The 26,795-nt window shown below is 38.1% G+C and overlaps 1 protein-coding gene across 2 annotated transcripts in view; it reads right to left on the bottom strand.

Annotated features, from left to right (window-relative positions):
* Nucleotides 1-26,795, bottom strand: part of SLC12A1 (solute carrier family 12 member 1) — a 49,480-nt gene that overhangs the window by 1,173 nt on the left and 21,512 nt on the right. For both annotated transcript variants that reach the window (XM_035336064.1, XM_035336062.1), the window contains exons 11-25: nucleotides 26,440-26,547; nucleotides 25,540-25,663; nucleotides 24,520-24,621; nucleotides 22,518-22,673; nucleotides 20,676-20,775; nucleotides 20,479-20,590; nucleotides 16,430-16,570; nucleotides 14,620-14,726; nucleotides 13,576-13,658; nucleotides 10,879-11,022; nucleotides 8,370-8,501; nucleotides 8,035-8,146; nucleotides 5,718-5,804; nucleotides 3,331-3,466; nucleotides 957-1,024 (exon numbers count right to left, since the gene is read on the bottom strand). In XM_035336064.1, the coding sequence (XP_035191955.1) occupies nucleotides 957-1,024; nucleotides 3,331-3,466; nucleotides 5,718-5,804; nucleotides 8,035-8,146; nucleotides 8,370-8,501; nucleotides 10,879-11,022; nucleotides 13,576-13,658; nucleotides 14,620-14,726; nucleotides 16,430-16,570; nucleotides 20,479-20,590; nucleotides 20,676-20,775; nucleotides 22,518-22,673; nucleotides 24,520-24,621; nucleotides 25,540-25,663; nucleotides 26,440-26,547 (1,712 nt within the window). The remainder of the gene's footprint in view (nucleotides 1-956; nucleotides 1,025-3,330; nucleotides 3,467-5,717; nucleotides 5,805-8,034; nucleotides 8,147-8,369; nucleotides 8,502-10,878; nucleotides 11,023-13,575; nucleotides 13,659-14,619; nucleotides 14,727-16,429; nucleotides 16,571-20,478; nucleotides 20,591-20,675; nucleotides 20,776-22,517; nucleotides 22,674-24,519; nucleotides 24,622-25,539; nucleotides 25,664-26,439; nucleotides 26,548-26,795) is intronic.

The raw sequence follows: 26,795 nt of genomic DNA on the forward strand, positions 1-26,795 counted from the left end.
CATGCATCTCACTAAATATTAAGTAGAAAACTTCACCTGTTCATATGCAACTCTGAATGTTCATAATTAGACTGTGTGATAAAGCACAAAGCTACCATCAGGTCTTAATCTTGCAAAATCTTGGTCACCTAGTTAATGCCATTAACATGGCTGGCTATTTGTTGTGAACACGAACTGCTTGTGAATACCTTTACCTTGAATAGATAAAGAAGCATTTTCAGCAACAATGATTTTCTTTTCTAAGGATAAAAATACAGTACATGCACATATTTGCAGTCTATCAGTTTATTTCCTGATGTGAGTTTTGACATATGAGTCAATTTATAGTAAACATTACACTACCACGCCTATTTTGGAAACTGAATTAATGGGGCTAAAGAGCTTTATCTGTGCATTGTAAATACTAAGTGATTTTTTGGCTATCTTTATGAAAAATGTGCCTCTATCTAAAAGTTGATCTGAAAATGACTTTATTTTGTGTTTTTATTGGTGACATTTTCCTTTATGCAGTTAATCATCCTTATTCAGTTTTGTGTAGTTTCAAGTAGATCTTGGCAAATGACTCACTCCATTGATTATGTGCAAATCAAGAGAGTTCTTTCTCCAACTTTGAGTTCTTAATAGCTTGGGATGGAGGGGGGGAAGAAAGGAAAGTAGGTATTTAGTGCAGGTGGGTAAGCAGGTGTAACACCCAGTGTGTAGAGTGGGATGTGAAGATTACATTTTTGACACATTCATGAGTAAAGCTTTGCTTTAAGCTATGAAGAAGTATGAGGAGAGATTCATATTTAGTGCAGTCCCAGAGAACCATCTGTGCAGATTTAAGCCCTTCAAAATGCGCTAAAAGGCTATTTTTGCCCTCAATGAGTTAACACACGTATTTCTGTTGATCTAGTCTAGAATCCCTATGCACGTAATACTATTCTCTAAGTTAAAACCAAAACCATGCAACTCACAGGACAATGAGGTTAGCTGCCCTCGAATGCTCTTGTAAGAGTTCATTCAAACGGACTTGGCGGTAACTCTGTTTAAAGCAAAACATGGGAGAAAGAAAAAGATTGTTAGGTCAATGATCTGCAGTCCTACCTATTGCCTAAAAGATTTTCTGTGTTGGCAGCACTGGAAGCCAAGTCTGCTCTGTGATCCAGTGTGACAGAGATGGCAAAATATGAGGCTGTCTAGGATGGGCTTCTTGGTTGGTATTGATGCCCAGGGGCCATACTTCTTCACATCTCTGTGGTTTCCTTTATGGTTTCCTGGGGATGGAGATTGTTCTTGTACCGGCACAGTACCATAGCCAGATCAGGCATAGTTTTCAGGTATTTGTTTGGCTATGTAGCATAGCTGTTTTTGAGCTGTGAAGAAACTCGTGATACTGTTTGCTGATGGTTAATACATTAATTCATCTGTTTTTGTAGTGTTGAGCTGCCATGCCAGTAAGGCTAAACATCAGCATGTAAACGATCACCTTATCACCCTACAAAAATCCTTTTGTTTTCCAAAAGACCAGGGCTCTAGAGTAAGACTGTTAACTGCTTTATGCATTGTGTATATGTATGGATGTTTTTTGCATTGCATGAATGGCTGTTATTTTAAGATTCAGCCAACCTTACTTTGGCCAGGCTCTCAAACTTTTTAACACATAACAAAAGGCATAAAGAACAAGAGGGTAGAGCAGGGACATTGCAGCATGGGAGACGGATGTATCTTAAGTGGTGTCATAAAATAACCTATTTCACTACAGAAGGTAAAAGGTCATAATTTTTCTCCATTCAGACCTTAAATTTTCTTTCTCTGTGGAAATTTCACTCTTGTTTTACCTGTGTTACATGAATAAGAATACTGGTAATTTAGAAAGTTATCTCACCAGTCGTCCTGTAACATCACCCTTTATCTGTGGTGCTGCCAGGCTTTTTTCTCTTGAATTTTAAATGTGTTCTAATGTCCTCCATAAAATTCCCAGGACTGCCTTACTGCTGAAGATAAGAGGCATATCTTTCCAGGTGTGCAAGCTAAACATTTTGTTGCTGTTATTTTAGAGAGAATTGGCACTTTCATATTGCTGACTGCTTTAAACATAAAGGTGTTTTTTCTTGGTTCTTTAGTTACTGACCTAGATGAAACCAAGCTTAACCACTGTGTGTGTGTTTGTTTATATATGTTTTTTTCCTCCTCTTGTATCCTCATTGTTTCTGTACAGAAGTGTGCATATTTGGGAGTATATTTCTGTTGTCTTTTTTATGGAGATTAAGGACTCTGACTCTCAGGTTTTGATGATTTATTCTGAGAGTGCTTTAAAAGTTTTCTGCCTGCAGCTGACTACCTTCATTTTATGCTTGCTATCAAATCTATGAAAAGGGTAATACAGTGAGCAGTCAGTCTGCTTCCCAGCTGCTGCAGTCAGTAGTCTGGTGTGTTATCTTAAATCACCATTGATTTCAGCTTATGTTAATATGTCAGGCTGTGACCCTTGGCATCTCTGATCTCTTACTCACAATCCTTGCTTTACAGAGGAAGTCACTAGCATCATAAAGTGGAGACAACTGAACTCCAACTGCGCTCAGGTTAATCCAACAGGAACTGTAAAGAAGATTGCTGGATTCATTCCCTGAGAGTTGCAGCAGAATTTGTGTCTTAAGAATGCAACAGTTCTAGGTAATCTGTTAGCACTGGCCAGGTGAAGCCTGGCAGTTCACTGCTAAAAAGATACATTCCAACAATATTCAAGAGCATCCCAGTCTCTAATTCACCTAGTGGATCAGCTAGCATCAGCCTTAAAATACTTTCAAACTGGGGGAGAGTTCCTACCTTGTAAGCAGGTTTAGACAGCTCTGCCATTGAAGTAAGAATCCATGCTAAATTTTGCCTTTTGCACAAATTCCAACAGCTAGCTGTAAGGACTGGATTCACCTCTAAATTTGCCAAAGCGGTGAATGTTTGGAACTGTTCTCTTCTTAAGAGATTCAGACACTTAACAATGGAACCCCTTAATAAACCTCATGAGATCTTACTAGCTTGGGCTTAGCACAGTTCTCTGGCTTCTGGCTTAGAAGTGGCTTTCATCTGGCTGGCTTTGAATGTAGGCAGAGCTTAGCCTGGAAAATACTTTTTAAAATATACCAAGGTCTTACACAGTGCTGAATAATGTAATCATAACACACCCGCAGTGTTTATAACATAAATGAAAATTGTAAATATCAAATGCGGGTTTTTACATGTTATGTTTGTAATTCCATATCTGGTATTTCACATTTTCTTACTAATAACTTCAAGCATCTGGTCTAGAATGTAAGAATAGGTACTAGTGTAAAAAGGTAGTGAAGGCTTTACCTTCTCTTTGAATGCTTCCAGCTCAGCATCTGTAATTTTCCACGGAGTCTCTCGCTTTAATTTCTCAGCAGTTGTTATATCTTTGCAGCTTTCATAGAGGCGGTATGGTTCAATCATCTCTTCAAAGAATTTCCAACTGAAACAGGAATTACAAAGGATGTCTTGCTGCAGGATATGAATTTACTTATTTGTAGACGCTGTGTATGGTAGACCCCACTGACTATAACTGTAGCTGAAAAACATGCAAAATCTTTAACTGTTCTATGCGGCATTGTGCGCCAAGTTTTATCTATACCAGATGAATATGTTGAGGCTATTTGAGGGTAACAAAACACTGCATTTGGCTTGTTGTGGTTGCAGATAATTTGTTGCATCTTCCTGGCTATAGCAAAAATACTGAAAGGAGTTGTGCTGTAACTCCAAACCACAGTATACTGGTTACTGACATTAATAACGAATATGGGTCTCCTTATAAATACCAAGCTTTTATTCATGTAGTTTTACCATTAACTTGAGCAATCACCTGCTGGTACAAGTTTACTGTCTAAGCTTTCATGAAATAAAAAAACAGGCTTTATAAATCTCCTGTAGCAAGGGGCTGAGGGAAATGCTGTGGATTTTTTGCTGTATGGAGATTAGATCTGTGATCATTTCCCATCTTTTCCACGGTTTTTCTCTCTTAATTTCAGTTTGTTTCTTGAAGTTTGTGACTGTCATCATCTGGAGAAGCTTATCCTGCCATGCTTCCCTGCTTGTCCTTTTATTGGATATTTCTATCATCCCACAGAGATCTCAAGGAGTTTACTTTATGTTAATGCAAGTGTGTTTCTATTTGTGTTAATGCGAATGTGTTTTCCCCATTATGCAGACAGGCCTAGAAATAAGTGAAATGGGAGCCCGGGCACGGGTTGGACTTTCAATATGGCCAGGAGGTCAAGAGCTGGCTTAAAGGCAATGCAGCGTTTAATGTTGCCATGGCTGAGTTGCCAGAGAGCTCGTCAACATCCTTAGTGTCTGTTTCAGTATGTAAAAAAAGTGATAATCCTTTTCATTATTAGTGAAATAATTGAGATACCAGCTGGGGGAGAGATGCAGTGATCTAGAAAGCATCTGGCACAGTACTCACGTACTCTGTTCAGATAGTGCTGTTGCAGCAAATGTATTTGAATTTTATGTTAACACCAGACCCAAATTCTTTTTGATAGTTTTTATTTCTGTAAAATCATTGCTTAGTACTGGGGAAAAATACTCTGCACAGTTCTTTATGTAATTAAAACCATATTAACTCGAGGGATCAAGAGGGTACTAATAAGTGACTTCAGCAATTTGTAGGTATCTAGTAATAATATTTTTATGTTCTTCAGTTGTACCTCCCAAGTCAAAATTTCCAGTGTGCTGTAGAAACAGTGGTGAATCTAGTACTGTTTTTGCAAAGTTATGTGTGTAGGGAGAAACCAGGCCCAGAAGGATTAAGAGACTAACCTGAGGTTCACCTCAACACAGTGGAAAGGCTACGTGTGGTGAAGAGGAGCCCTTTGACTATGAAGTCTCTGTGGGCTATTAAGTAAGGGATAGGATAGAAGGGAGCGTAGCAAGATGAGATCGTTTTCAGAGGATCCTTAATACCAAGAGCAATATTGTGAATTGAATTAGGATTCAGTTGTTCCCTGAGGAAAGTACTATATACTTTTGTCTACATATAGCGGAAGAAATAGGGTATTTCTATAGAGAGATGTTTTAGAAAGCAGGGACTCTTGAAGATTTTGGATGACCTCCAATACATGGAAAAGGAAATCCATAGCTAACGTGAGTAAGCAAAGTTCCCCTTAGCAAAAGAGAGATGTGTTTACCCTTCACCTGGGCTTGTCTACAACAGGTTCTGAAATAAGTACCTCCTGTAACATGTATATGGAGGGTATCACTATATAAAGTGTCAATGCAAGTCTAGAAAAAAAGGAGGAAACTGTTAAGGTCCGATTTTCATGTTTTAACTTGCTATGGAGAGCAAAAGGTTTAATAGTGGCATGGAACTGAAAACAACTGGACCTAATAGAGTTGGAGGTGGAGCTTCCTGAGTGCTCTCTTACCAACTTCCTAACCCTTGCCTGAGAACATGAATTCTGTAGATAATTTTTAAAAATATGCATTTGAGTACATTATATTTATTATACTTGAGTAATGGAGGTGTATTATAATATTGTACTTGTGGGCAAAGAAGTATGCTTATGCTTGGCCAGAAATATATTAAGTTTATGAATGCATGGTAAAACCAGGAAGAGTGAGTTGGTAGAGAGGGCAAGTTTACAAGAGAACTGTGGCTGACTGAATAATATGGTGAAGTGATAAAGGCCTGCTGCTAAGTAGTGGATTTTGGTAATGTTTCTTACCTCTCTTTGTTGGGTTTCATATTGATATCACAAATGATATTAATGTCAGCGAATTTTATTCTGAATTTGCTTAGAAGTGAAGCCATCCTGAAAACAAAAGAGAACATTTTATCACTATATTTCTGAGTGCTTTGCATCAAAGAGCACTCATAAATGAGTTAAGATATCAAATGCACTTGTCTCATTGTCTTTAACTATATGACAAAGTACTTTAAATGCTGTAATATTTCAGTTTCCAATTACAGAACTGGATTGATGTGATTGTAGTATAATTCATTTAACTGGTGATCTATGAAAGTAATAATAATAAAAAAGGAAACAAGTAGTGGACAGAAGGGAAAGGTGTTTGTTTTGGAAAAATGCATGGAGTACATACAACATGGGTCATGTATGTATTGGTGAAAATTTGGTCTAGAAGGTTGATGTACAATACATAAACAATTTTTCATGTATGAATTTATATTGATCTACTCATGTTTTCTTTACATATTTTCATATAAGAAAATACAGTGCTCTTCTGCACCAGTTAGCAGGAGGAATAGTTTACAGCTCTGTGTGTTTGTGCTGAGATTACAGAGGGACAGTTAAGAAGGTAAGTCAGTTTTGTCTTTGGTTGAAGTATGGTTGGGAACTTTATCTTTTTTTTTTTTCTTTTTTTTTTCTTCTCCCCACCCCTTTTCTGGTATGCAAGCTTTGGAATTTGAAAAAGTCAGGAAGTTCCTAGGAGTAAACCATGACAGAAAACCATACTTGCTTATGACCTCAGAATATACTTGTGATTTTCCTATATAATAAGAACATACTGCTTACATAAATCTTTTGAACACCAAAAATAACCAAGTCTCAACTTCTATGGAACGGTTTTAATATTTGGGGAAATACACATTAGAAAAAGTCCAGATTAATTTTCTTTCTGAACTGAAAAGTACAATGTGTGAAATTGTACTTGGACATCATTGTATTAGATCTTCCTAGAGAATAGAGCCAGCCTGCCTCTGGTACATCTGTCTGAGGTTTTTGCGTGTGATGGGTGGATTACGCTGCTGAGGAAAGCTGATGTTTATGTGGGAATGTGTACATACATTCTTTTATTGAAACCGAGTTGTCAGCTATACTGACTGTCATGTTCACTCTGGCTTTTGTAGCGCCAGTGCTGTGCACAGGTACTGAGCCACCTCTCTATACATCTGTCATGTTCCCACAAATCCTGTTTGATGTCAAAACCTACTTCCACTCTCAGTGGAGCTCGGTGCCTTGCGTGCAAGGCCTGGACCAGGCACCCGCGGCGGTCCCAAACAGCTGAGCTCCAGCAGGCTCCTGAGAGGGAGCAGAATGCTCATTCACAGACCCCAATCAGCTGAAAGGCTGCTTTTAGGCAGTGGTATGAGCAGTTTACACAAACACTTCTGAACCTGTTCTACATAAGTGTGTCGACTTACTGCTGACAGTACCCCAGCGGTGAGGAGAGAGCCTCCTTCATAAAGTTTCCTTTATGTGAAGGGAAAATCTTAGCAGTGTCCCTGTGGCAGCTGTCTTCGTGAGGCATGGCGTCATAATCCTAGTGGTGCCGGCTGGCTTCTAACTCCTGTTCTTGCATCTATCCTGACTGCTTTCCGATGGAGTATTGAATGGATGTGTTGTTTCTAGCTATGTAGTGCTGCTATTTTTTAAGAAGTAGCATGTGTTGCAAATTTCCATCCCAAATTGCCTGCTTCACCTGCTGATGAAATGGCAGTACTTCTAGTGTATAAAGTGCCTTGGAAGGAAAGGTCCTGTATACAGCGAGGCTGGTAATAGGCGTGTATTAGTGCCTTTCATTTGCTTGAAGGCATATGATTATGAAATCTAGACTTTTAAAAAAAGCTAAGTCAAATTAACTTGGTCTTAAAGTTGATTAACATGGTCTTTACCTTCCTTAACTTTTCCTATGGCTAATCACATTCAAGTGGGCTGCCTATGGTATTTGCATATGAGGAGCTTCATGTGTAATTTCACATAGCGTTAACTAGACAATCTTATGTAAATCCCATAAAACTAATGATATTCTCATTACAAAGTGCAGCGTCCTTCTCAGAGAAGGCAACATGAGCTGTTAATGGGAAAAATATCTGGATGTGAGTTTCCTTTGGTAATCACCATTTACACTGAGCCCTGAGTGTTATGCCATAAGCTCAGCACCTTTCTATGAAGTACTTGTTTTAGAACTGCTGACAGTTCTTAAAACAAAAAGTTTTGCTGACTAATTCCCAGCTTTCTGCTGTATATGTATTATATCTATCAAACTCTTTAAGCAGTGAGGCAAAATAGTTATATTTACACTAGTTTTTCTTCTTCGATCCTATTGGCTTTTCCTCCAGTGAAGATCCTTAATTTGCAATTTTTCCACTTCTTCCTGATAGTTAGAATGTAAGGAATTAGGATTGTTAGACCTGGAAGAACAGATAAAATTGCAGGAAAATCAAATCAGTGCATTGTGTGGGAGAACAGCCATGCTTAATATTGGCAATGTTGGACATACTTTTCTGTCTGTTTAAAATATTTTAAAATGAACTTAACTACATAATCTTAAAACAGTTTTGTGCAAGTTCCCAAGTATGTTTTTGTTTGGTAACACAGAAATCCCTCCCTGCGGTTCTCACTTGTATTCCTTACCTCCATCATCGAACAGCCACCAAATGTCAATTGTACCTTTTCCTTGCTTCTTTTTAAATTGAGTGCTGGCTTCTAGCAGCTTCTGATTGAATTCACCCACATGCATTGACTGTATGGTGTTAATGGTGCTCTCTGAAATGAGAAAGAGAAAATGTGGAAAGATTTCTGATGAGTTAAGCAACGTGTAGCTGTAGGGAGCCAAATGGAGAAAAAGCTTTAGGATTCACCCCCCCACCCCCACGTCACTGTAGTTCTTTTTCAATTCCTTTGTACAAAATAAAGGATTAAAAAGATTAGTGAAATTGTGCCTATCCTTACTATAAGTTTGCTGTTTACGTAGGAACAAATGGTATGTTGGAGTACATCCATTCAGAAACAATGGATTATTTCTGTAACCTGGCATGTTTATGATACCATCAGATGTTAAAGGCATTAAGCTGGTGTCTTAAATCTGTGAACACTTCTATATTTGTTTAAACTTACTTATGTAAGCAAAACTGGTTGATATCCTTATAAGCAACAAGAACATATCTCCCAGAAACAGGTGATGGTATTTTGTTGCCTGAATCAAGATGAGGAACTAGAGAAATACCGGTCTTGTTATAAATTCAGCAAATGTGTAAATATTTGTTTGAAGCTCATTATTTTTGATATACTTTTCAATACGGACACGGAGGCACAGGGTTTGACTTGTTTCTGCCCTAATTCCTATAAATCTACAGAAATGTACAGCATGCATGCTATGGACTAGTAGTTGATCAGTACACAGAGGAAACAAAGCTTGTGTAATAAATACTGTGACACTGGACTGTAACAAAATCCTTCAATCCTTCAAAAGGATTATCTGATCTTGTTCTCTGGATCTTGTTAACTACCCAAGACTTCACCGGGGTCTTCAAAAGCAATTAGGAAATATTTGATAGATTTTAGAAGTAAATGGTTATTACTTTGTGTTTACATTGTTTACAGGCTCATCTGCCTGTTGTAAATAACAGAACATCATAAAATGAACAATAAAGAAGGACAAAGAGCTAACGGGGCACAGCAAGAACGCAAGTGAGGCTAAGACCGGAAGGCAGAAAACAAGCATATATGGCAACTTCCCTATGCTTGAGAGGGTCGTTGTTAATTGAAAATAAACTTCGCTTCTTTCTATTTGCTTGACTGCCTTTAAAAGGTACAGTCTTGTCTATGCGCTAACAGTATCTCTCATTCCATCTTTTGAAGCCTGTGGCTTTATTTCTGCTTCTCTTTCAATGATTTAAAAAAGACAGTGTCAGAGCAGTATTATAAATGGAGCAGACAGGCTTCTTTAGAGATTTTACTCTGATCTGTCAGGTTCTGAATATGCTTTGTTCTGTTTTCCTGTATTTCTAGAGTCTGGATGCAACTGTTCTCAAGCAGCTATTGGTTTTCCTTTACATTTCTAGCATCTATGCTGGAAGATGCAACAGCTCTGGGGAGTATGAAAGAATAAGCAAAATGGAGACATAGGACTTTTTATTAACATAATCTATATTATATTGAGACCCAAAGTGTATAATATGTATTTCTTTTATACCTTCCTGAACTAAATTGAAAAGGGTACTTGAAGCAGGGGGGTGCATTTCTGTGGTATTTTTTAATAAAACTATGTTTTACTGAAGCCTGCAAGTAACGTATAATGTCATTTTGTGTTTTCTGTCTGTAGATCTTATTGATACCTATGTGAGTTGCATACACAGCCAGATGTAATAAGCTCTGCTAGGTGAAAATTCTGAAAATAGTTGTCTGCATACAAGCATGGCTTCGGGTGGGTCATTCTCATTACAGCCTGGCAATTGCAATATGAGACCTTTAATTTTTTCTCTACTTCTGTGTCATTTTACTGTATCTGAAGTGTAATCTTGATTTTATCACCTATACATTTAAGTTACGTGTTAATTAGTTATTTCATTGCATGCTGTATATGTACTTTCAATACTTGTACCACCTTCATTTGTGCCTTTTCACAAAATGATGCTTAGAGTATAGAGCAGTAGTACTGTTTTTACCTGTTTTCCATCTGGATACTAGGTGCTTGTGTGTATGTGCGTATGTGAAAGTTGAATAATGCAAGATTGCTTCTTCCCTGAACATTGCTCGTAATTGCTTTAGAGGAGGAAGAAAACACCTCTGTTTAAAAACTGAAAATGCCTGTTAAAAATAACACTTGTTGTGTGTTCCTCAAACACTGATAACCACATGTTATTTTTTGATTTCCAAATAAGCTCTGAGTTGACAAATCCACCTAGAAAATGAGTTGGGTGGGCAGGAAGTTGTGTTGTGCTAGGTGGGGTCTCCTGTGTGGTGAGGACACTGCTCTGCATTACGGTGTGGCTACCAAGGCCTGTTTGCGTGGGGCTGGTCTTGTTCCAGGAGCCTCTGTGTGGCTCAGGAGCTTTGGCCTTACAGCCAAAGTCCAGCTTGCATACTGGTGAGAGTTTAATGAATTGAAGGGTCAGAAAGAAGTTCTTATTTCAGAACTTACCCTTTTTTGTTTCATGCTTTGAGATATTGAGCTTTCTGGCTTTTCTGAAGAATCCACAGATGCCACTTTTTTCTTCTTCAAATTCATTTTCTTTAATGGTAGCTTCCAGTGCCAACCTCTCCTGCTCCAGCTTCTCTAATTCCTCTGTATATGAGAAAAAGTAGGGGAGCTGGTAACACATAATTTTCTATTTCAAATAAAAACACTTATTTCAATAACAGTGATGTTGTAATTGCCGTTGTGGTTCTTAGTACACAATGTAAAGCTGCTGGGAGAAGAAGTCTTTACATACTTTCTCCTTGCAAACCAATAGGGAGGAGGAAGCTGAATTCACCTCTGGAAGCCCTAACTTAGGGTGCCCATGCCTATCACAGCAGTGAATATTAAAGTGCTACTTAACCATTCTCAGACAACCTTTTCAAGATCAAATTCAGTATTACTGTATTTTATGGTTCCATGAGATACTATACATTTAGTTATGTTTGTGGGTTGTTTTTATTCTTAAGAATTCAAAAACAGATCAGGAAAGCTGTTTTCCTAAAGTGAGAAAGCTGGTGTATTGAGTTCAAGCTCTTGGGCCCCTGCTCTGAGAGCAAGGCTACATCAATTTGGATTTGAGATTCTCAGAAATATGTAAGGATACTGAATATGTGATCAGTTTCTAAGCTGAAGTATTTCTGATGTTGGTTTTTTTTCAACTTAGCAGAAAAATTCAGATTTAGCTAAACAATTCTGTAAATTCAATAATATAAAAGAGCAATTCTACCATAGCAATATTAGACTTCTGGTGAGGAAAAAGTACAATGTGTTATTGTGGTATGTATTATGACAAGGCACTAATTTTAATGGTGATACAAGCATTTACCTGCAGAAAGCTTTTTTTTTTTTTTTTTTTTTTTTTTTTTTCTCAAAAGGAAGACTTCTATTTATGTAAATTTATTTAATAAAATGTAAATGTAAAATGTAAAATTCTTTTAAACAAACAGAACCTCACCAGCTGGACATCATAAGCACATTTGGCGCTCTCAATTGCCAGTGTAAATGAATACCATTTCTTTTACTTTAGAATCCACGACAACCTTGTGCTTCTGGTTGTTACAGGTGCTGATAACCACCAACTTAATGGTTATTCAGAAATAAAATTTCCGTTTCTGTCTTGAACAGACTTCCATAGCAAATAGAATACAATCCTTTTTTTTTTTTTTTTTTTTTTTTTTTTTTTTTTTTTTTCCCCATTTCGGAGACTGCGTCTGCTTCAAAACATTTCTGCATGTGAGAGGGGTTTTATTTTATTTGCTCTACTGTTTCTAATTCTTTCACATTCCTAGTGTCTTAAAACTTGGTTTGTAAGAATGCAAAGTTCGTAGTTGCTGAAATTTCACTGGCGTTCTAATGCCTGTATCTTCTGAGCAGTCATTTTCTGACTCTCAGTATGCAGAGGCAGGCAGTTCTACTGGAGGTATCCACAGGTTGGGGGAAGCATAAATCTATTTTTATTATTTTCTTAAGTTCTTGTCATATTGCACTGTAGCTCTCCATGCACACCAGAGATTCTCCTGGGTCAATATTCGTCTACTGTTTTTTTAAAGGAGTCTCTGGTGTCTTTTAATTCGTAGGTGATTTGCTTTTGGGGGCTGCCTCATCCTTAGATTTCATCCCTAGAATCCATCCTCTTTAGCGGAGAAATATTTTTTGTTTTAATTAGCAGAGTTAAGGTACTTATGTCATTTCTGGTGTTCTTTCAGCAGCCATGAGCACGGTCTGTCAGCGGGTCTGAGATGCTGTGGGGAGAAGCTGCAGGCAGATTCACAGCAGGCGGCAGCAAAGAGTCACCATTCTTGTTTTCCTGTGTACATCTACATTCCGTGTCGACAGATTTTGTCTAATTTGTTTCACAAAAACTTTCTCTGGCGTGGTCTACATGGGACACTGGGAGTAACCTCCGGGTTTAGGTTGGATCTGTCTGCTCAAGTGAACAAGCTTACAGGAAATGGAAAAGTTATCGTACTGAAAACCTGGAGAATTGTTCTAATAGGGTGTTTATGTGGAGCAATTCCCACCCCAGGTTACATAAGGAACCAGTAGAACTGTGGTGTCGTAAAGAAGAATGGGAAAACAAAGGCCACCATTAAACGTAGCTCTTGAAAGTCCTTTTGCAACTGCTGCTGCTAATCTAAGGAAGAATGAACAAAAAGTTGAAAAGGAGAATTGATATTTCCTACAGTTTTGAGATTTTTGCGGCTTTCTGGGCCACAGCATCCCACAGAGGTGATATTGTAAGCACAGCTTCCTGATTCCCATCAGCCTCAGAGATCTCAGGTAGGCAGAGTGAGGAAGATGTGCTAAGAGCAGGAAGGAATCATGCTGGAGCAACTGGTTGCTGTGGCACAGCATGATTTTACTACTTTAGCCTGTGCCTGTGCTACGAGTACTTTGGGAGTTCAGTTCTCTGTTGTGCAGAACCTATTAGCATGTGAGGGTTGGCCTCCTGTAACTACCAGTGGACATCTGCTTCAGCAAGGATTTTGGGAAGGGTTGAGACTGTGGAAGCAATGAGGAACTATAGAAGTTACAGGTGTAGGAACTATTCTAGAAACCAGATGGTGATGCTAAGAGTTTTGGTCAGAATCTTCCCTTTTTTGAGCATGTAACTACCATAGATGTGAAGTATAATTTGACTGCTGAGTCACCACATACCTTGAACCTGGAGGACCTGAGATATATCAAATCCTTGGCTAATTCTGACGATAATCATGCCAAGCTCAAAATCAAAGGCATCACTGAAAAATAATAAAAAAAGAATATATTTCGTTTCATATCATGCATGTCATTGAGGAAAGCTGCCTTGAGCTGCTGAGTAAAAGTGTTAAGTGCTCAGTGGAGGTATTACTGCCATGTGCTGAGCTATTCTGGGTAAAATTGCAGGAGGTATTGCCCAAGAATCAAGTACAGTTCTATCAATTTTTTTTGCTTCATTTGAGGGGAGGGGAAAAAAGGTACCATTGGGTATGGGAACAGATAGGCTATTCCTAAATAACAGGTGTTTCACACAACGCTTTTTAGGAGCTAGGTTGCCACTAGCTATTTTTTTCTCCCTTCTCTGAGGAAATAACAAAGCTGGGTTGGATTTTATATTTCTTTGACTTGCTGCAGGTTTGCAGGTGAGTTTTGAGCAAGAATCTGAGAAGCCTGTTTCTAAATGACTGTTTCTGGCTAAATCCCAATCCACAGAGCTGCTGAGCCTTAGGCACACAAGAGATTTGAAGCAAGGTTTTTCCTATGTCTCCTAGGCTTAAAAGAAGAATTCCATGATGTTCTCTTATTCCCAAAGTGTGTACATTGGGGTTGTTTTTCTCTGAGCTCCTGCCCACAAAAAAAAAAAAAAAAAAAAAAGAGAGAGAGAGAGAAAATATAGTTCTGCAAAAGCACTGCTGACAGCAGTGCAGCTTCTTTATGTAGCATTGTCAAGCCATATAATCTCCAACTGTGCCAGACATTTTCTACGCAGATCTTGCAAGGTGAGTGAAGCCATGGAGTGCTTTTTTTATGAACAGGAAGTTCTGTTACAGAGCTAGCATGTGTGAACCCAGTTCTCTAGGTTTATTCTTACATTTTTCTACATGTTAAGTTCTGTATAGAATCATTGAGGTTGTAAAAGACCTCCAAGATCAACTGGTCCAATCATTGCATGGAAATGCCACATTAATCTAGACTAGAAGGAGTGAAAAAGGTGTGACTTACTGTATAACACCCACATAGTTTTCAACTTGCGAGACAGCAGCATTTCTCCAGTCCTTCTTAAATCCAATCACCAAAGTATTTGGTTTCATTCTACCCAAGCCTGATGCCTATCAATATTAAAACACTGCTTGAGAATACACACACACGTGCCCTTACTGTAAATGAGAAGCAATAGTGAAAGATAACTGAAGTAATAATGTTCTGGATATGCTTATGACTAGATTGTATTTCATGAATGTCCTTCATACTCCTACCCATGCAAAAAGATTAGCTCTAAATCATTCCAACTATAAATGATTTTTAGATGACAGAAATGTAGTTTTTCTAAATTTGCTAAAGCATTCATTTGCATTTCTTCTGACATGCTCTCATTAAAATGGTTCAATAACTTGTAATCAAGAGAGAGTTCAAGCACTGTTTGTATGCTCATTCTAAGATAATAACATAAAGCTTTTATCAGATTTGGAATACCCAATAGATTAACTGGGTCTGAAGTCTTTTTAAAAACCTCAGATATGTAGAGAAGGCATATCCTCTTCAGAATATTTTTTTGCCTTAAGCTTAGTAACTGTTGCTGTTCTGTTTCTGCTGTGTTCATTCCAAAAGGTTATTTATCCAGAAGCAGCTAAGCATGCTCTATAGATAAAATTACAGTTTATAAACAGGAAGAACAAATGGATTGTCAATATATTATTTTGCCTCGAAAACTGGACTTGGATGCTGAAACCTGAAAAAGTAAGGGCTATCAGTTCTAGTTTCAGCTAACCTAATTCTTACAGAAATCTGAATATTCGGTGTATTGGGAACCTTCAGATCCACAAATACATAAAGTTACTACGTTTGTCAATTTGTACTGAAAGCAAAAAGAAAATACAAAAAACTGTTGAAATCTTGGTATGTTCTTTGTTGTTATTGGTTTATTTTTATTTTTTGCTTGGTTTTGGGGTAACACATTTGCATTGTTTACATTCAAATGAATAAGTGTTTGGCAAACCAATACATTTGTCCTTAGGTTATTACAGTAATTATATGGTTATTCTTGTATGCTGGGAGTTATTTGTGGTTTAGGTAGTAATGGAGAGGAAGAGATCTTTAGACTATGATTGTTCACAAAAACATTAGAAGGATCTCCTTTTGAGACGATGCTTAAACCAAAGGTGTAGTATCCATGTCAAGTTTTGATAGAACAAATTTTCTCTGCATTTTGTCTCAGTACTTTTGTGTTTAAATACATGTGAGAGACAGAGAAATGGAAAACATACAAAAACTGCCTCTGTTGTTAAGGCCATTTAAAAATGGACCTTTGGAAAAAGTCTGCTGAATTCTTAGGGTAATAGAAAAATATTGCCCACTTTCTTAGATGGCCTTCTCTGTTTGCAAAAAATGTATGTTTATTACACTTTGTTTTCAATAATGCAAAACAATTCTTAGATACTTATTATGCTGCAAAATACCAAGCAATAGGATTGATTTATTGATTTGAAGTGTATCAAGTGTCAACTGCACAGACATTCAAATGTTTCCCTGTAGAGGCCTTTTCTTTTTTTTTTTTATTACTATTTTTTAAGGAAGTATCTTGTTCATTTACGAAAGAATCAGCCTGCCTTGTCTCATAATTCCATAGCCCAGAACTAGATCTGTTTATGAAATAACCTGTAGTACAAATACATGTACCCCCCAGAATGCCCTCTCTATTTATAACATATTCCATACATACACAAGATTTCTTAACAAGTAAACAGAAATGCTTTCTGTAAAGGGATGCTTTGATGTAGCACTCTTCTATGTGTTCCATAAACAAAAAGCTTACTTGAAGGAGACTTTTGACTCCATCTCTGAAGCTGTCAGCTGCCACTGCCGCATAAAAGGCTTTTCTTTTGTTCTTTGTAAGCCAGGCCTGCTTTTTTGCCATGCCACTGTTCATCTCCTTAACACACAGCTTGCGTGGTCCCTGCATGATACAATAAAATATTATTAAGAAGGCTTTGTATTATACATCACAGAGTGATTTTGAAGGAGTTACTAGTCTGCTGTGGGAGCAAATGGAGAGAGTCAGAAAAATACATTTCCTTAAAGAGTCCGCAGAGATTCAAGCCTTTGAAAAGAACTAGGCTGCTAACATAATTCACATTCTGCTCAAGAAGGCTGAGGCTGTTAATGCTACTTAAATACAGTGATTCTGACAGAAAGGATGACTACGTTGGGCTGTAACTTCTTAGAAAAATATCTAAGTTATGATGAAACATCTCAGAGTGAATAAACTCCTTTCCTGACTTGATTACATAAATAAGGCTGAGCAGATCTAAATACACCTTGTTAAACTACTATCTACTAATAAGAAGAGAAAAAGATTTTGCCATACAATTAAACATGTAACTGCCTTTGTTACCAGGTCCTTCCAGTGGTCATTTGGTAATTTAATGAGGCAAAATCCATGTCTATATCCAAGTCATAAGACCTGGTACATTCTCAGCAGAGAAAGGCTTGGCAGTCAGTCCCCAGAAAGATTTGGCCCAGGGGAGACATCAAGGCTGCAATCAGGAAATTTAGAAAGATAAGTTTGGGGAGCAGAGCATATATCTGTAATTTAACTGATTTCAAAAATCTGTGCTCTAAAGTGTGAGGTTAAGGTTTGTGAGGCCTTGTTTATTCTCTTTTATAATGATTTTTAGAAAGCTGTATCAGTAGTCTAGCTCTTCTGCAGTGAAGATGAAACACAGGGATGCTCAAGATGCTGGCTTTGGTGTGTTACTGGCTGCACAGGTAGTTTTTGCTTTCCAAGGAAGAACAGAAAGTGGAATTGTAAACTGTGGGAGTGTGTCCAGCAGCATCAGAGACAGTAGTAGTAATTAGATGTGTCAGAAAAGATGCAGGTAACTTGGAAGCACTTGAAATCAAGTGAGTGTGTTTGATTGTTCCTAACACGGGAAGTGGTACCAGACTGGTTTGTTAGAAACAGATAATTTAGAACTTGAGTTTGCTAGAGTGGCATTTCTTGCAGTCTTCAGCCACAGCTTTACTCTTTTATAATTTCTACTATAATTTGAGGGTGCAAGCTGCCATTTTGGTTCCAAAGGGACAGGAAACTAATAGAACTCTGTAAAACTTTCATACAACATAAAACTAGAAAGGCTTGGTAAACTCATGCTCAGGAGGTTGTATCTCAAAATTCATATTTAAATCTTTCACACTTAAAGTAAGTTAGTATCTGGTAGCTTCTCCTGCTAAGCTAGGAAACTGGTTAAAATTGAGTAGAGGAAGAATTAGATATATTTTTTTTAGCCATAACAAATACTATAGGCTCAAAATTTGCCATTCAAGAACAGTGTAAACTGAAACTGAAAGACATTCACTCTGAAATGAAGTGTACAGGAAGAATCCCAATTTAAAAACAGCTTTAAAGGGGGTGATATGGATTGTAAACTCAAAATTTCTTTGTCTCAGAGCTTTTCAGCCTTGCTGAAGTACTTTTTTTTTTTTTTTTCTCCTGGAAGGAAGGAAATTGGATGTACTGTATGTTTATAGAGATGTAGAAATAACTGAATACATTTACTTTCACTTAATTGGTATTGGCTGATAGAAAAAGGAGAGAAGGGGATAGAAAAGGAGAAAATTTTCAGCAAGATCCATGTATAAAGCAGCATTGAAAAAGAAAATGAATGATCTGGCGGAGTTTGTGTGTCATGTTTTATCTGCTCATTTTTCATTGGTTCAAATAATAATGTGAATTTTGATCTGATCAAAAGCAGGCTGGACTGATGCTCACTCAGGCATCGTCCCCCACATAGAACTGTTAATGCCTGACTTTTTGGAAAGTACAGGAGGAGGGATGTAAATGCACGTGATCTTTCAGAGACCATGCTGTGCTCTTGGGTGACAGTAAGCTTAGTGGAGTATTTCTTAATAACGTGTAACTTGAGAAGAGTTTGCTGCATTATTCAGGAACTTGTGAATTCCTGAAAAAGAAAAAAAAAAAACAAAAACCTGAAAACATTTACAACTATCTTGCACAATATAAGATGCTTCTGCTGTCCAAGGAGACAGTCCCACTTCATCAGATGATAGCCTGTCCTTCTCTGCTCCTCCTTTGTATCACGGTTCATATTTTGCAATTGTGCAGTGAGTTTCAGTACAGATGAAGACTAAGCTTGCAAAAATATTTGTGAAAGCAGGGAGGAAAAGCAGAATAGCCCTTTTCACTGGAAACTCTGTTCAAGCCAACATGCAGCCACAACCTTAAAGATGGTTTAAAAGCTGTTTGTCTCTATATTAAATTCCCATATTTATTTTACCCATCTGTGAACATTCCATTATCATGTTCCCGGGAAGTTTCTTGCCCCCGTCTGGGGACAGGGAATGGAAGATGTTCCCTTTGGCATAGTCTTAAAACGTTATGCATAGCTAGCAGCATGTCAGCCTTTGAGGCAAAATATGTTGGATATTACATTTATGGGTAAATGATCTTGCTGTGTTTGTTATGTTATGTATTGTGTCTTCAGTACAGTGCCTGGATTTCCAGTTATAGCTCTCTGGAGCCCTGGAAGCTTATGTGACAGTAAGACACCTCACAGTCTTGTACTATGGCAGCAAACTGATTCTAAGTACTCTCTGACATTATGGCATTCCCACTCCCTGGACACAGGAATTCTGTCATCCGGTTGTTGCCATACCTTTGCAAATTGCTAAGGTTCATTGTGTCACACTTTTATTACCAACCAAATTAAATTTAGCTTTTGTTACTGGAGAAAATAGACATAGTTTATATATATATATATATATATATATATATATATATATATATATATATAGACTAAAATGAAATTTCAGTTCTACATAGCAAGTGGTAATATCAGAGAAACATGCCTAAATAAATCAGAAAACATGTTGGAACTCAACCTTATGAATCTGCCTAATCTCAGGATCTTGTTGGGTTTGATTCTGTGCTTACTGAATGCAGTGGGAAAGCTACCAATAATTACAATAGAAAAGGATTAGAGCCATTCACTCTTTATAGATTCATTCCGATTGGAAAAAATCACATGTAGCTCCTCTATACTCCCATTCTACAAAGTGACAGCATCAAAGGAATTATGCTTATGTGGAAGAATACATTATCTTGTCTGGAGTGACTCTATTAGTTAGATTCTGCAGCCCCTTTTAGTGCCATGGACCTTTTCTTTTCTCTCAAAAGTTGTTGTAATACTTAAAATGTATTTTCTCTTCTGTATTACAAACCCATCTATTTTTGTCATTTCCTAATTAAAGTCTAATGTTCATCCTTTTAAAATGCATAACTTCCTGTCTGTAGCTAGAAATATATTTTGCTTCTTTCTTTAGAAGATCTTGGAAAAGTATGTTTATCCTCAAAATTAGCATTGTTACAATTTTGGAAAAAGCACTGCGCAGAGTTCTGAATTACCTGCCAGCCCCCTGCAAATGAGTGGCAAAGCTGGAAACAGAGCTTAGGTATTATCTCTTGTGCTGTAGTCCTTAGAGAACTCTGTCTCCCTCTTTTTTTTTTTTTTTTTTTTTAAGCCTTACTGTGTCAATTTAAAAAAAAAAAAAAATCTTGCAATGCTTTATTTTTTAAAAGTTTTATCATTTTTTTTTGGTCTGTCTGCTATGAGCTCTGAATTGCATCTCAATGAGGCATTTACCAACAGGCTCTGTATCAGCCGATAGCTTTCTTGTCAAGACTTACGACAAAATTCATTCTCAGTGTGAATCTTTTTCACGGTCTGCACAGAAGCTCATCAGCACCAGTGGGAACATCGTGTGCCAAGTGAGAGTGGAATGTGTAATGGGGATATGGAGCACCCACCACTGCTGAATTTTTGGATTTATGTGAGTTGACCTTACCGTATACACTTCACAGCAGATACACAGCCCGTTGTTCTTTGTGAAAGTATGTGTGATGTCCAGCAGAGCAGGCCTGATCATAGGAGCTCCTGTTAATGCTATGCACTGGGGTCTGTTAAGAGGAAAAAAAGGTTGTATTTAATTGGCTAATGTACTTATTCAGAGTAAGCCATTCAGCTGTTCACTGGAAATCTTACCTGAAGTTTTTCACATGATCCTCCACTGCAGTTAATGCCAGAGCGCTGTCTAAGGCATTAATATAGTAAAGAGCTTGTGTAGAAGAGCCCCAATTTACTTCTGCAATAATAAAGATAAATAATGCATATTAAACCATGGGCTTTTCTCTGTGTTCTATTACAAAGGTCAGCAATCACGTTACCTATGAGCCAAAGCAGCGTATATTCTCCCATGCTTAGATATAAATCTACCCTTCTTTATGCTTCATAAGAACAAGTTAGTTTCTGTGATGCAAAAACAACATGCAAGTGAATTATCTCATTATTTTTATAAAAAGCATAAGCAACATTCTTTCTCTGCTTGGGAAATGTTTTCTTCTATGTTTCATTAACTTTGTACCCTTCCCCCATGTGTAAAATGGACAGCCCTGAGCGATGCATTTGGTGTGAAATTTCAGAAAATTCAAATTAATCCATTAGCAGGGAACATCACAAGCTCTGGTTAGTTCTGTTCTTCTGCATGGGGCAAAAATTGTTCTCCCAAACTAATTCTGGCATATTTATCCTGTCTTTTCTGTTGTATAGCTCTTCGGTGGAAGGAGACAGATGAGAAACAACTTTCCACATTGAGGTCAACGTGAATGCAGATCAAGTCCAGTTATGTCAAGGTACAGAACTAATGCTTAGTGAAACTAAGTGGAGGGATGTCTAGAGGCCTTCTTTTGTGAGGAATATTAGACTTTTTTGAACCACTCCGTTGTTGGTAGGTAAGTGCTGAACAAAAGTCACTATCTTGGAAGGTTGGAGATGGATAGCTTTTTGCTTGGTGTCTTCAGTGAATGTAATCAGGCTTTAACCTGCTACTTTCCAGTAAGGACATTGGCAATATACTAGGAAAAGGGTAACAATCTTCCAATACCTTTCTGACACCCCATCTTTTCACAGCTGAGTTCTCCTACATGGTGTACAGGGAGAGAACCACAGACCATCCCAGTAGGTATGAGAGCACAAATAGGCAGGACACACAACAGTGCAGTAATATACACAGAAAAGAGTAACACAGGCTCAGACCAGATGCTGCTATATCAAGCTAGCTGCAATGAAAGCACATCTTATGCTGGGAGATTTGCCTTCTTTCTTTGTATTATTTGTTTCACTGAACATCATATTCAGATGGTTAGCACTGAAATCTGGACCTGGGTTAGTTTAGTCTTGGCTATGAATAACCAGACAAAGTTGTCTCATACTAGTGCAATACTATTGCACCATACTATACTATACTACTGTCTCATACTATTGCAATAGTGCACAGATTTCTAGGGACAGCTCCTGTGATTTGCTGAGCTACTAAGCAATCTTTTCTAGCAGTAAAATGTGCCTATCTTTCATGATTTACTGAGGAATATATGAAGGTACTGGGGAAAGATCAGTTCACGAGTAATGCAGCTTGTATTTTTATTGTATAGTGGCAGCAGGTTTCACTTTTGAGTGAGGATGCCAGACAAGACAGCTAAGAACACAGCAAAATTCAGTCGAGGTTTTGTTTATGGATGGAAAAAATTTATGAGAGATACTCAAGTGAAAGCCCAAATTAACTCTGTAATAACGATGTGGGAATAAACTGGTGTGCTGGAACATTTATACAAAGCCCCGAACCTGATGTGCTTGTTAAAAAGGCAAAAGTTCAGAAGACTATTGTCTTAATCTATTTTATATAAAGTGGGATTTAATATGGTGGTTCAAACTTCCCTGTAAGGAAAGGTGTTTAAGAAGGAATGGCTGCTTCTGTAAGCAGAATTAATTCTGGTAAAGTCTGCTGAGGCTGCATAACATATACCTAAAATAAGTATCTTGTGGCCTTACCTGGTTTCTTGTATGTTACGTAAATATATAGAAAGAGTTCAATGGCATAAGTGATGAGAGCTGCCCACCAGTTGATGACAAACATGACACCACAGCACAACAGGGCTCCAAAGAGTGATACCCACATGTTATAATATCTGAACGCAGGTCTCCAGCCTGTTTAAAGAGAATTGTGGAAATTGGAAGAGCAGAAAAATATATAAAGCAAATGGTGATCCACTGGTCTTGCACAGACAGACTCACATACAATTTTTTTCAGGCTCTGTCAGAAGGGGTGGGAGGGGTATGTGCAAGTTCTCAGGCAGCAGGTACTTCCTGGGCATTGGCTGGTTTAGATTTCTATACATACCAAGTACTGGGGCTTAAAAGCCTTTCACTATAACCTGCTCCTACTGCTTTGTCCAGCCTCACTTTGAATGGCTGTTCTGCTTCTATGTGTTTTTTGCCAAATTAAAGTTCACTGGTTCAGAACTGAAAATAGTATTTCCTTTAACTCCAGGTAATTGGTTATTACGCCCTTTTGATACATATGCATAGAACTTATTAATAGGAGCTAAATGCTTGCTGAGAGGAGTTTGTCCCAATGCTCTAAGTGCATGTGTCTTTTAAATTTGGAAATTGCTTGGCCTCGTTGCATAAAAATAAAATCATTGGCAAATGACTTTAAAAAGATATTATTCCTTCTGCTCTTCAGCTGCAGTACTGAATCCTTCCCCTGCTAGCAATTAAAATGAAGCAAGCAGTGAGCCTCCCTGGTTTGCAGGTCTCTGCCAGGTGTTCTACAGAGTAGACTCTTTGGAGGGGAGAAAAGCACTGAAGATACAAGGAGAGGTTGAACAACCCTATCTTGGATCATCTTTGTAATGAGGGAATGGGAAGGTCCTGCTGTGAAGAAATTTGCTGTCCTGCAGCCTTGCAATTATGACAATCTATCACTGTGAATTGGCAGAAATTAACTGGAGGAAATGAGAAAACAAAAAAAATGGGTATAGTTTTGTCAGGAAATGTTAAGTAGTGTCAGAGTTGAATCAGATGCACGTACGTGAAATCTGTAGAGGTAATTTTTACTCAGCTCTAAGGCCATGTAGAGCAGATCTGCATTTGTTCAGCTGTGCAGGTAATTAGCAGAAGCGTTCATCTTTTCTGCCCTCTGAACAAATGGCACCATGCAGATCTGTAGGAAGGAAGTTGATGTAGGCATTTGTGCTACCACTGCAGGTTTCTTCACACTGGAAATCAAAAATGTGTTCCCTGCTCCTTGAATTGAATAATTGATTCATATCAGCAGGAACATGTCTTTCCTGTGTGCCCAAAACGGTGCTGCTTAGCTGATTGACTTTAGTCCTTAAGGTGTCACCCCTCCATTAACGATGAGGAGGAGGACTGTTCATCTGTGCTGATGCATATGCCTGCAAGCCTCTATTTTCCCTTGCTGTACAAGTGTAGAGAGTAACTCCCACGTTACCCTTGTAGAGGCCCTTATTGTGTTACACCCTACATTTCTGCTACTAGGCACTGCAGAGCTGTTCTGGGGATCTGTTCTTGTTCCGTGTGTTCCCTTCAAGGCTGTATTACTTCTAGCACAGTTACTCCTCATGAACCTTCTGCAAATTTCACCATAGTTCTGGCAGAGACAGGCATAATGATACCCCACTATACCTTGCTTACTTTATGTGATCAGAGGTAGTATAGCTTTTTTATTCATCCATGTTGAGTGATAGTGAGGAGAAAAACACCCTAAGGAAGAGCTTTTCTGCTCCAGTGGGATCCACCAAAGTCTTTTTCATCTTGTACAGCTGCAGGGAATGGAAGGGCTAGAGCCATTATTTTTGTCTCTTGCAGATAAATAAAATGTCATCATATTCAATGGGAGCAGTAAAACCTCAGATCACATAGCTTAGATGTTTTACAGGTACTGCAGCTTTCTCTGACATACAGTTGAAAACTTACAGAGATAAGTCTGTGTAGCCCACCCTTAAATCACTGGTGAATGCTGACTCACCTGGAGATTTTGCGTATGAGGCGTGAAAGCAGGAGAAATTAATCAAAGCGTATGAAGCCAGGAAGAAATTGGAGATGATTGGAGCAATGGTATTCAGTTCAGCTGCAAGACACACACACAATTCAGACACAGGCATCAGTTTCCAAGGTTGTGGATAGCTTTCTTCTGACTGCATTAAATCTGGATACTGTCTGAATTTTTTATTCAGGGAGAGTTTGGCTATTTTCCTGTGCCACTAATTTAAGGCCACCGTGATATACCCTCAATTATATTAGTGTGTCTGCTCATTTTAATAATATATATTCCACGAAAGGTTATACTTGATACTCCAGTTCTGCAGACTGCCTCTTAATGATGTGGATCTGGTATGAATTTCAGAGCTTTAAATATGTGATTTAGAGGACACTTGTTTCTTGAAAGGCTTTTAGTCAAAATGTTTTGCTTTTTAAATGGTGATCTGAATTCTCTCTACTAAACTTGCCATTTATTGAGAGTGTCACACAATTTGAAACTGAAATCTCGGAAAAATTAATTTTAAAAAATCCAACCCCCCAGAATTACTGCTAATAGTGATAGCACACTTAATACAGTAGCTAAGTTTTTCTGCAGCCAGTGCTGGCAATTTGGGCTGTGCCTTTGAGCTGATTGTAGGGAAGGCTTGGCAGAGTAGGCCTCCTAATTATCTCAAAATTATTTCACATCCATACGCAATATGAACTGGAAATACATTTTCAAAGTTGGATATTGCCTTATTTGATATAATTCTAAGTGCTGCCCTCTTACAGTGAAGTGAACAGAAGCTGCACCTGCTTAGTATCTGCAATGAGGCTCTGGTGGTACTGAGATACTACCAGAGCCCCTGTTTGTTTCTCTTTGCCTTAAGAGTAATGAAGTTGCTGCCAGGGCTTTGAGTGTGCTTACCTGACTGGAATTTTTTCTAACCATAGCTAATCATTGTATTAAAGTATCAGTTTATATACTTTCAAACCATATATTGCAGTTATGTAATTATATACAAACCAATCAATATGAACGCCATAGCAATCACAAAAGTGAGAACATATCCCCTGATTGGCTCGTTGTTTTTTCCATATCCTTTGGCAAAGAAGTGGAGCCCTTTGTAGACGTTGTCCTTGCAAAGAGCCTGGTAGACAAATCAGAATTTAATTCTGCTGAGCAGTTATCTCTTTCAGAAGAAATTCACTGTATGTGAGTGACAGCTTGTGCTAGGCTTTTGCTAAACAAAAATTAAATCTATCTTAGTACTTCAAGTCTATGGCATGTAAATGTTCAAATAAGGTGATAAGCCAATATCCTGCTAAATTATAGCAGGAAAAACAATCACAGTCATTTGACACTTATCCAGTGCTTTAAAAAGACATGAACAGAATTAAATACAGTCTAAACTGGAGGAAACTGTCGCAGAAATCAGAGCTTTGCTGTAAGGTGTGCAAGCTATCGTTCAGTCCCATGCCCTGTGTTCCCATTCGCATTGCTGGGAAGCATGTTGCTGGTTCCCTGGCGGTGTGTGGAGAGAGCCTGACTGAGCACACCTGCCAGTACAGGAATGAGGGCTGCCTCATGTTCCTGGCATTACTGAGCTACAGGCTGGCTTTCTGCAAGGAGATAGAAGTGGTCCTGAAAATAGCCTTGAAGCTATTGAAAACCAGCACTTGTTTCTGCCACCAAGCTGAGCTCTGACCAAAGGAACATTACCATCCTAAATGCTCCCCCCGTTGTGAGGGTGCCAAGACCTGTCCGTTTCTGTAGGAAAACATTCTGCATGCCGTTTCCCTTGGTTTGTCCTCCTACATATAGCACTGTTGTTTAAATACCTATCACATTTGGCACAGAGTTCAACTAAATTGTTCGTCTTTGAAGTAAAATAGAGTATAAGGAAATGGGTATTTTGATTTTTACCTGGAAAACTTTGGGTGCACTGACAAGAGATGCCAGAGCTGATGACAGAGTAGCAGAAAAGATGCCAGCTGTAATGAGAGGACCAAAGCCAGACACCATACTCATCACCTTTAAAAAAAAAAAAAAAAATCAGACTTGCATTTGGATACATTTTTGATCACAGATTCATTTAAGTACTCTACATACAGCTTTTCATGGTCCTAAATTCATTATACTACAAACCAGATGTGAGGTAGGGGAGTAGTGTTATTCCTGTTTCAGTGAAAAGCAACTGAGGCACAGCTAAATTTTTATAAAAACCTGCAGCTGTCTGCTGAGGTAAATGATAATCTGTGAGATTTCCTTACCTCCTGTAC

This window comes from Oxyura jamaicensis, chromosome 10 (assembly GCF_011077185.1).
Source record: "Oxyura jamaicensis isolate SHBP4307 breed ruddy duck chromosome 10, BPBGC_Ojam_1.0, whole genome shotgun sequence".
Classification (NCBI taxonomy): domain Eukaryota; kingdom Metazoa; phylum Chordata; class Aves; order Anseriformes; family Anatidae; genus Oxyura; species Oxyura jamaicensis.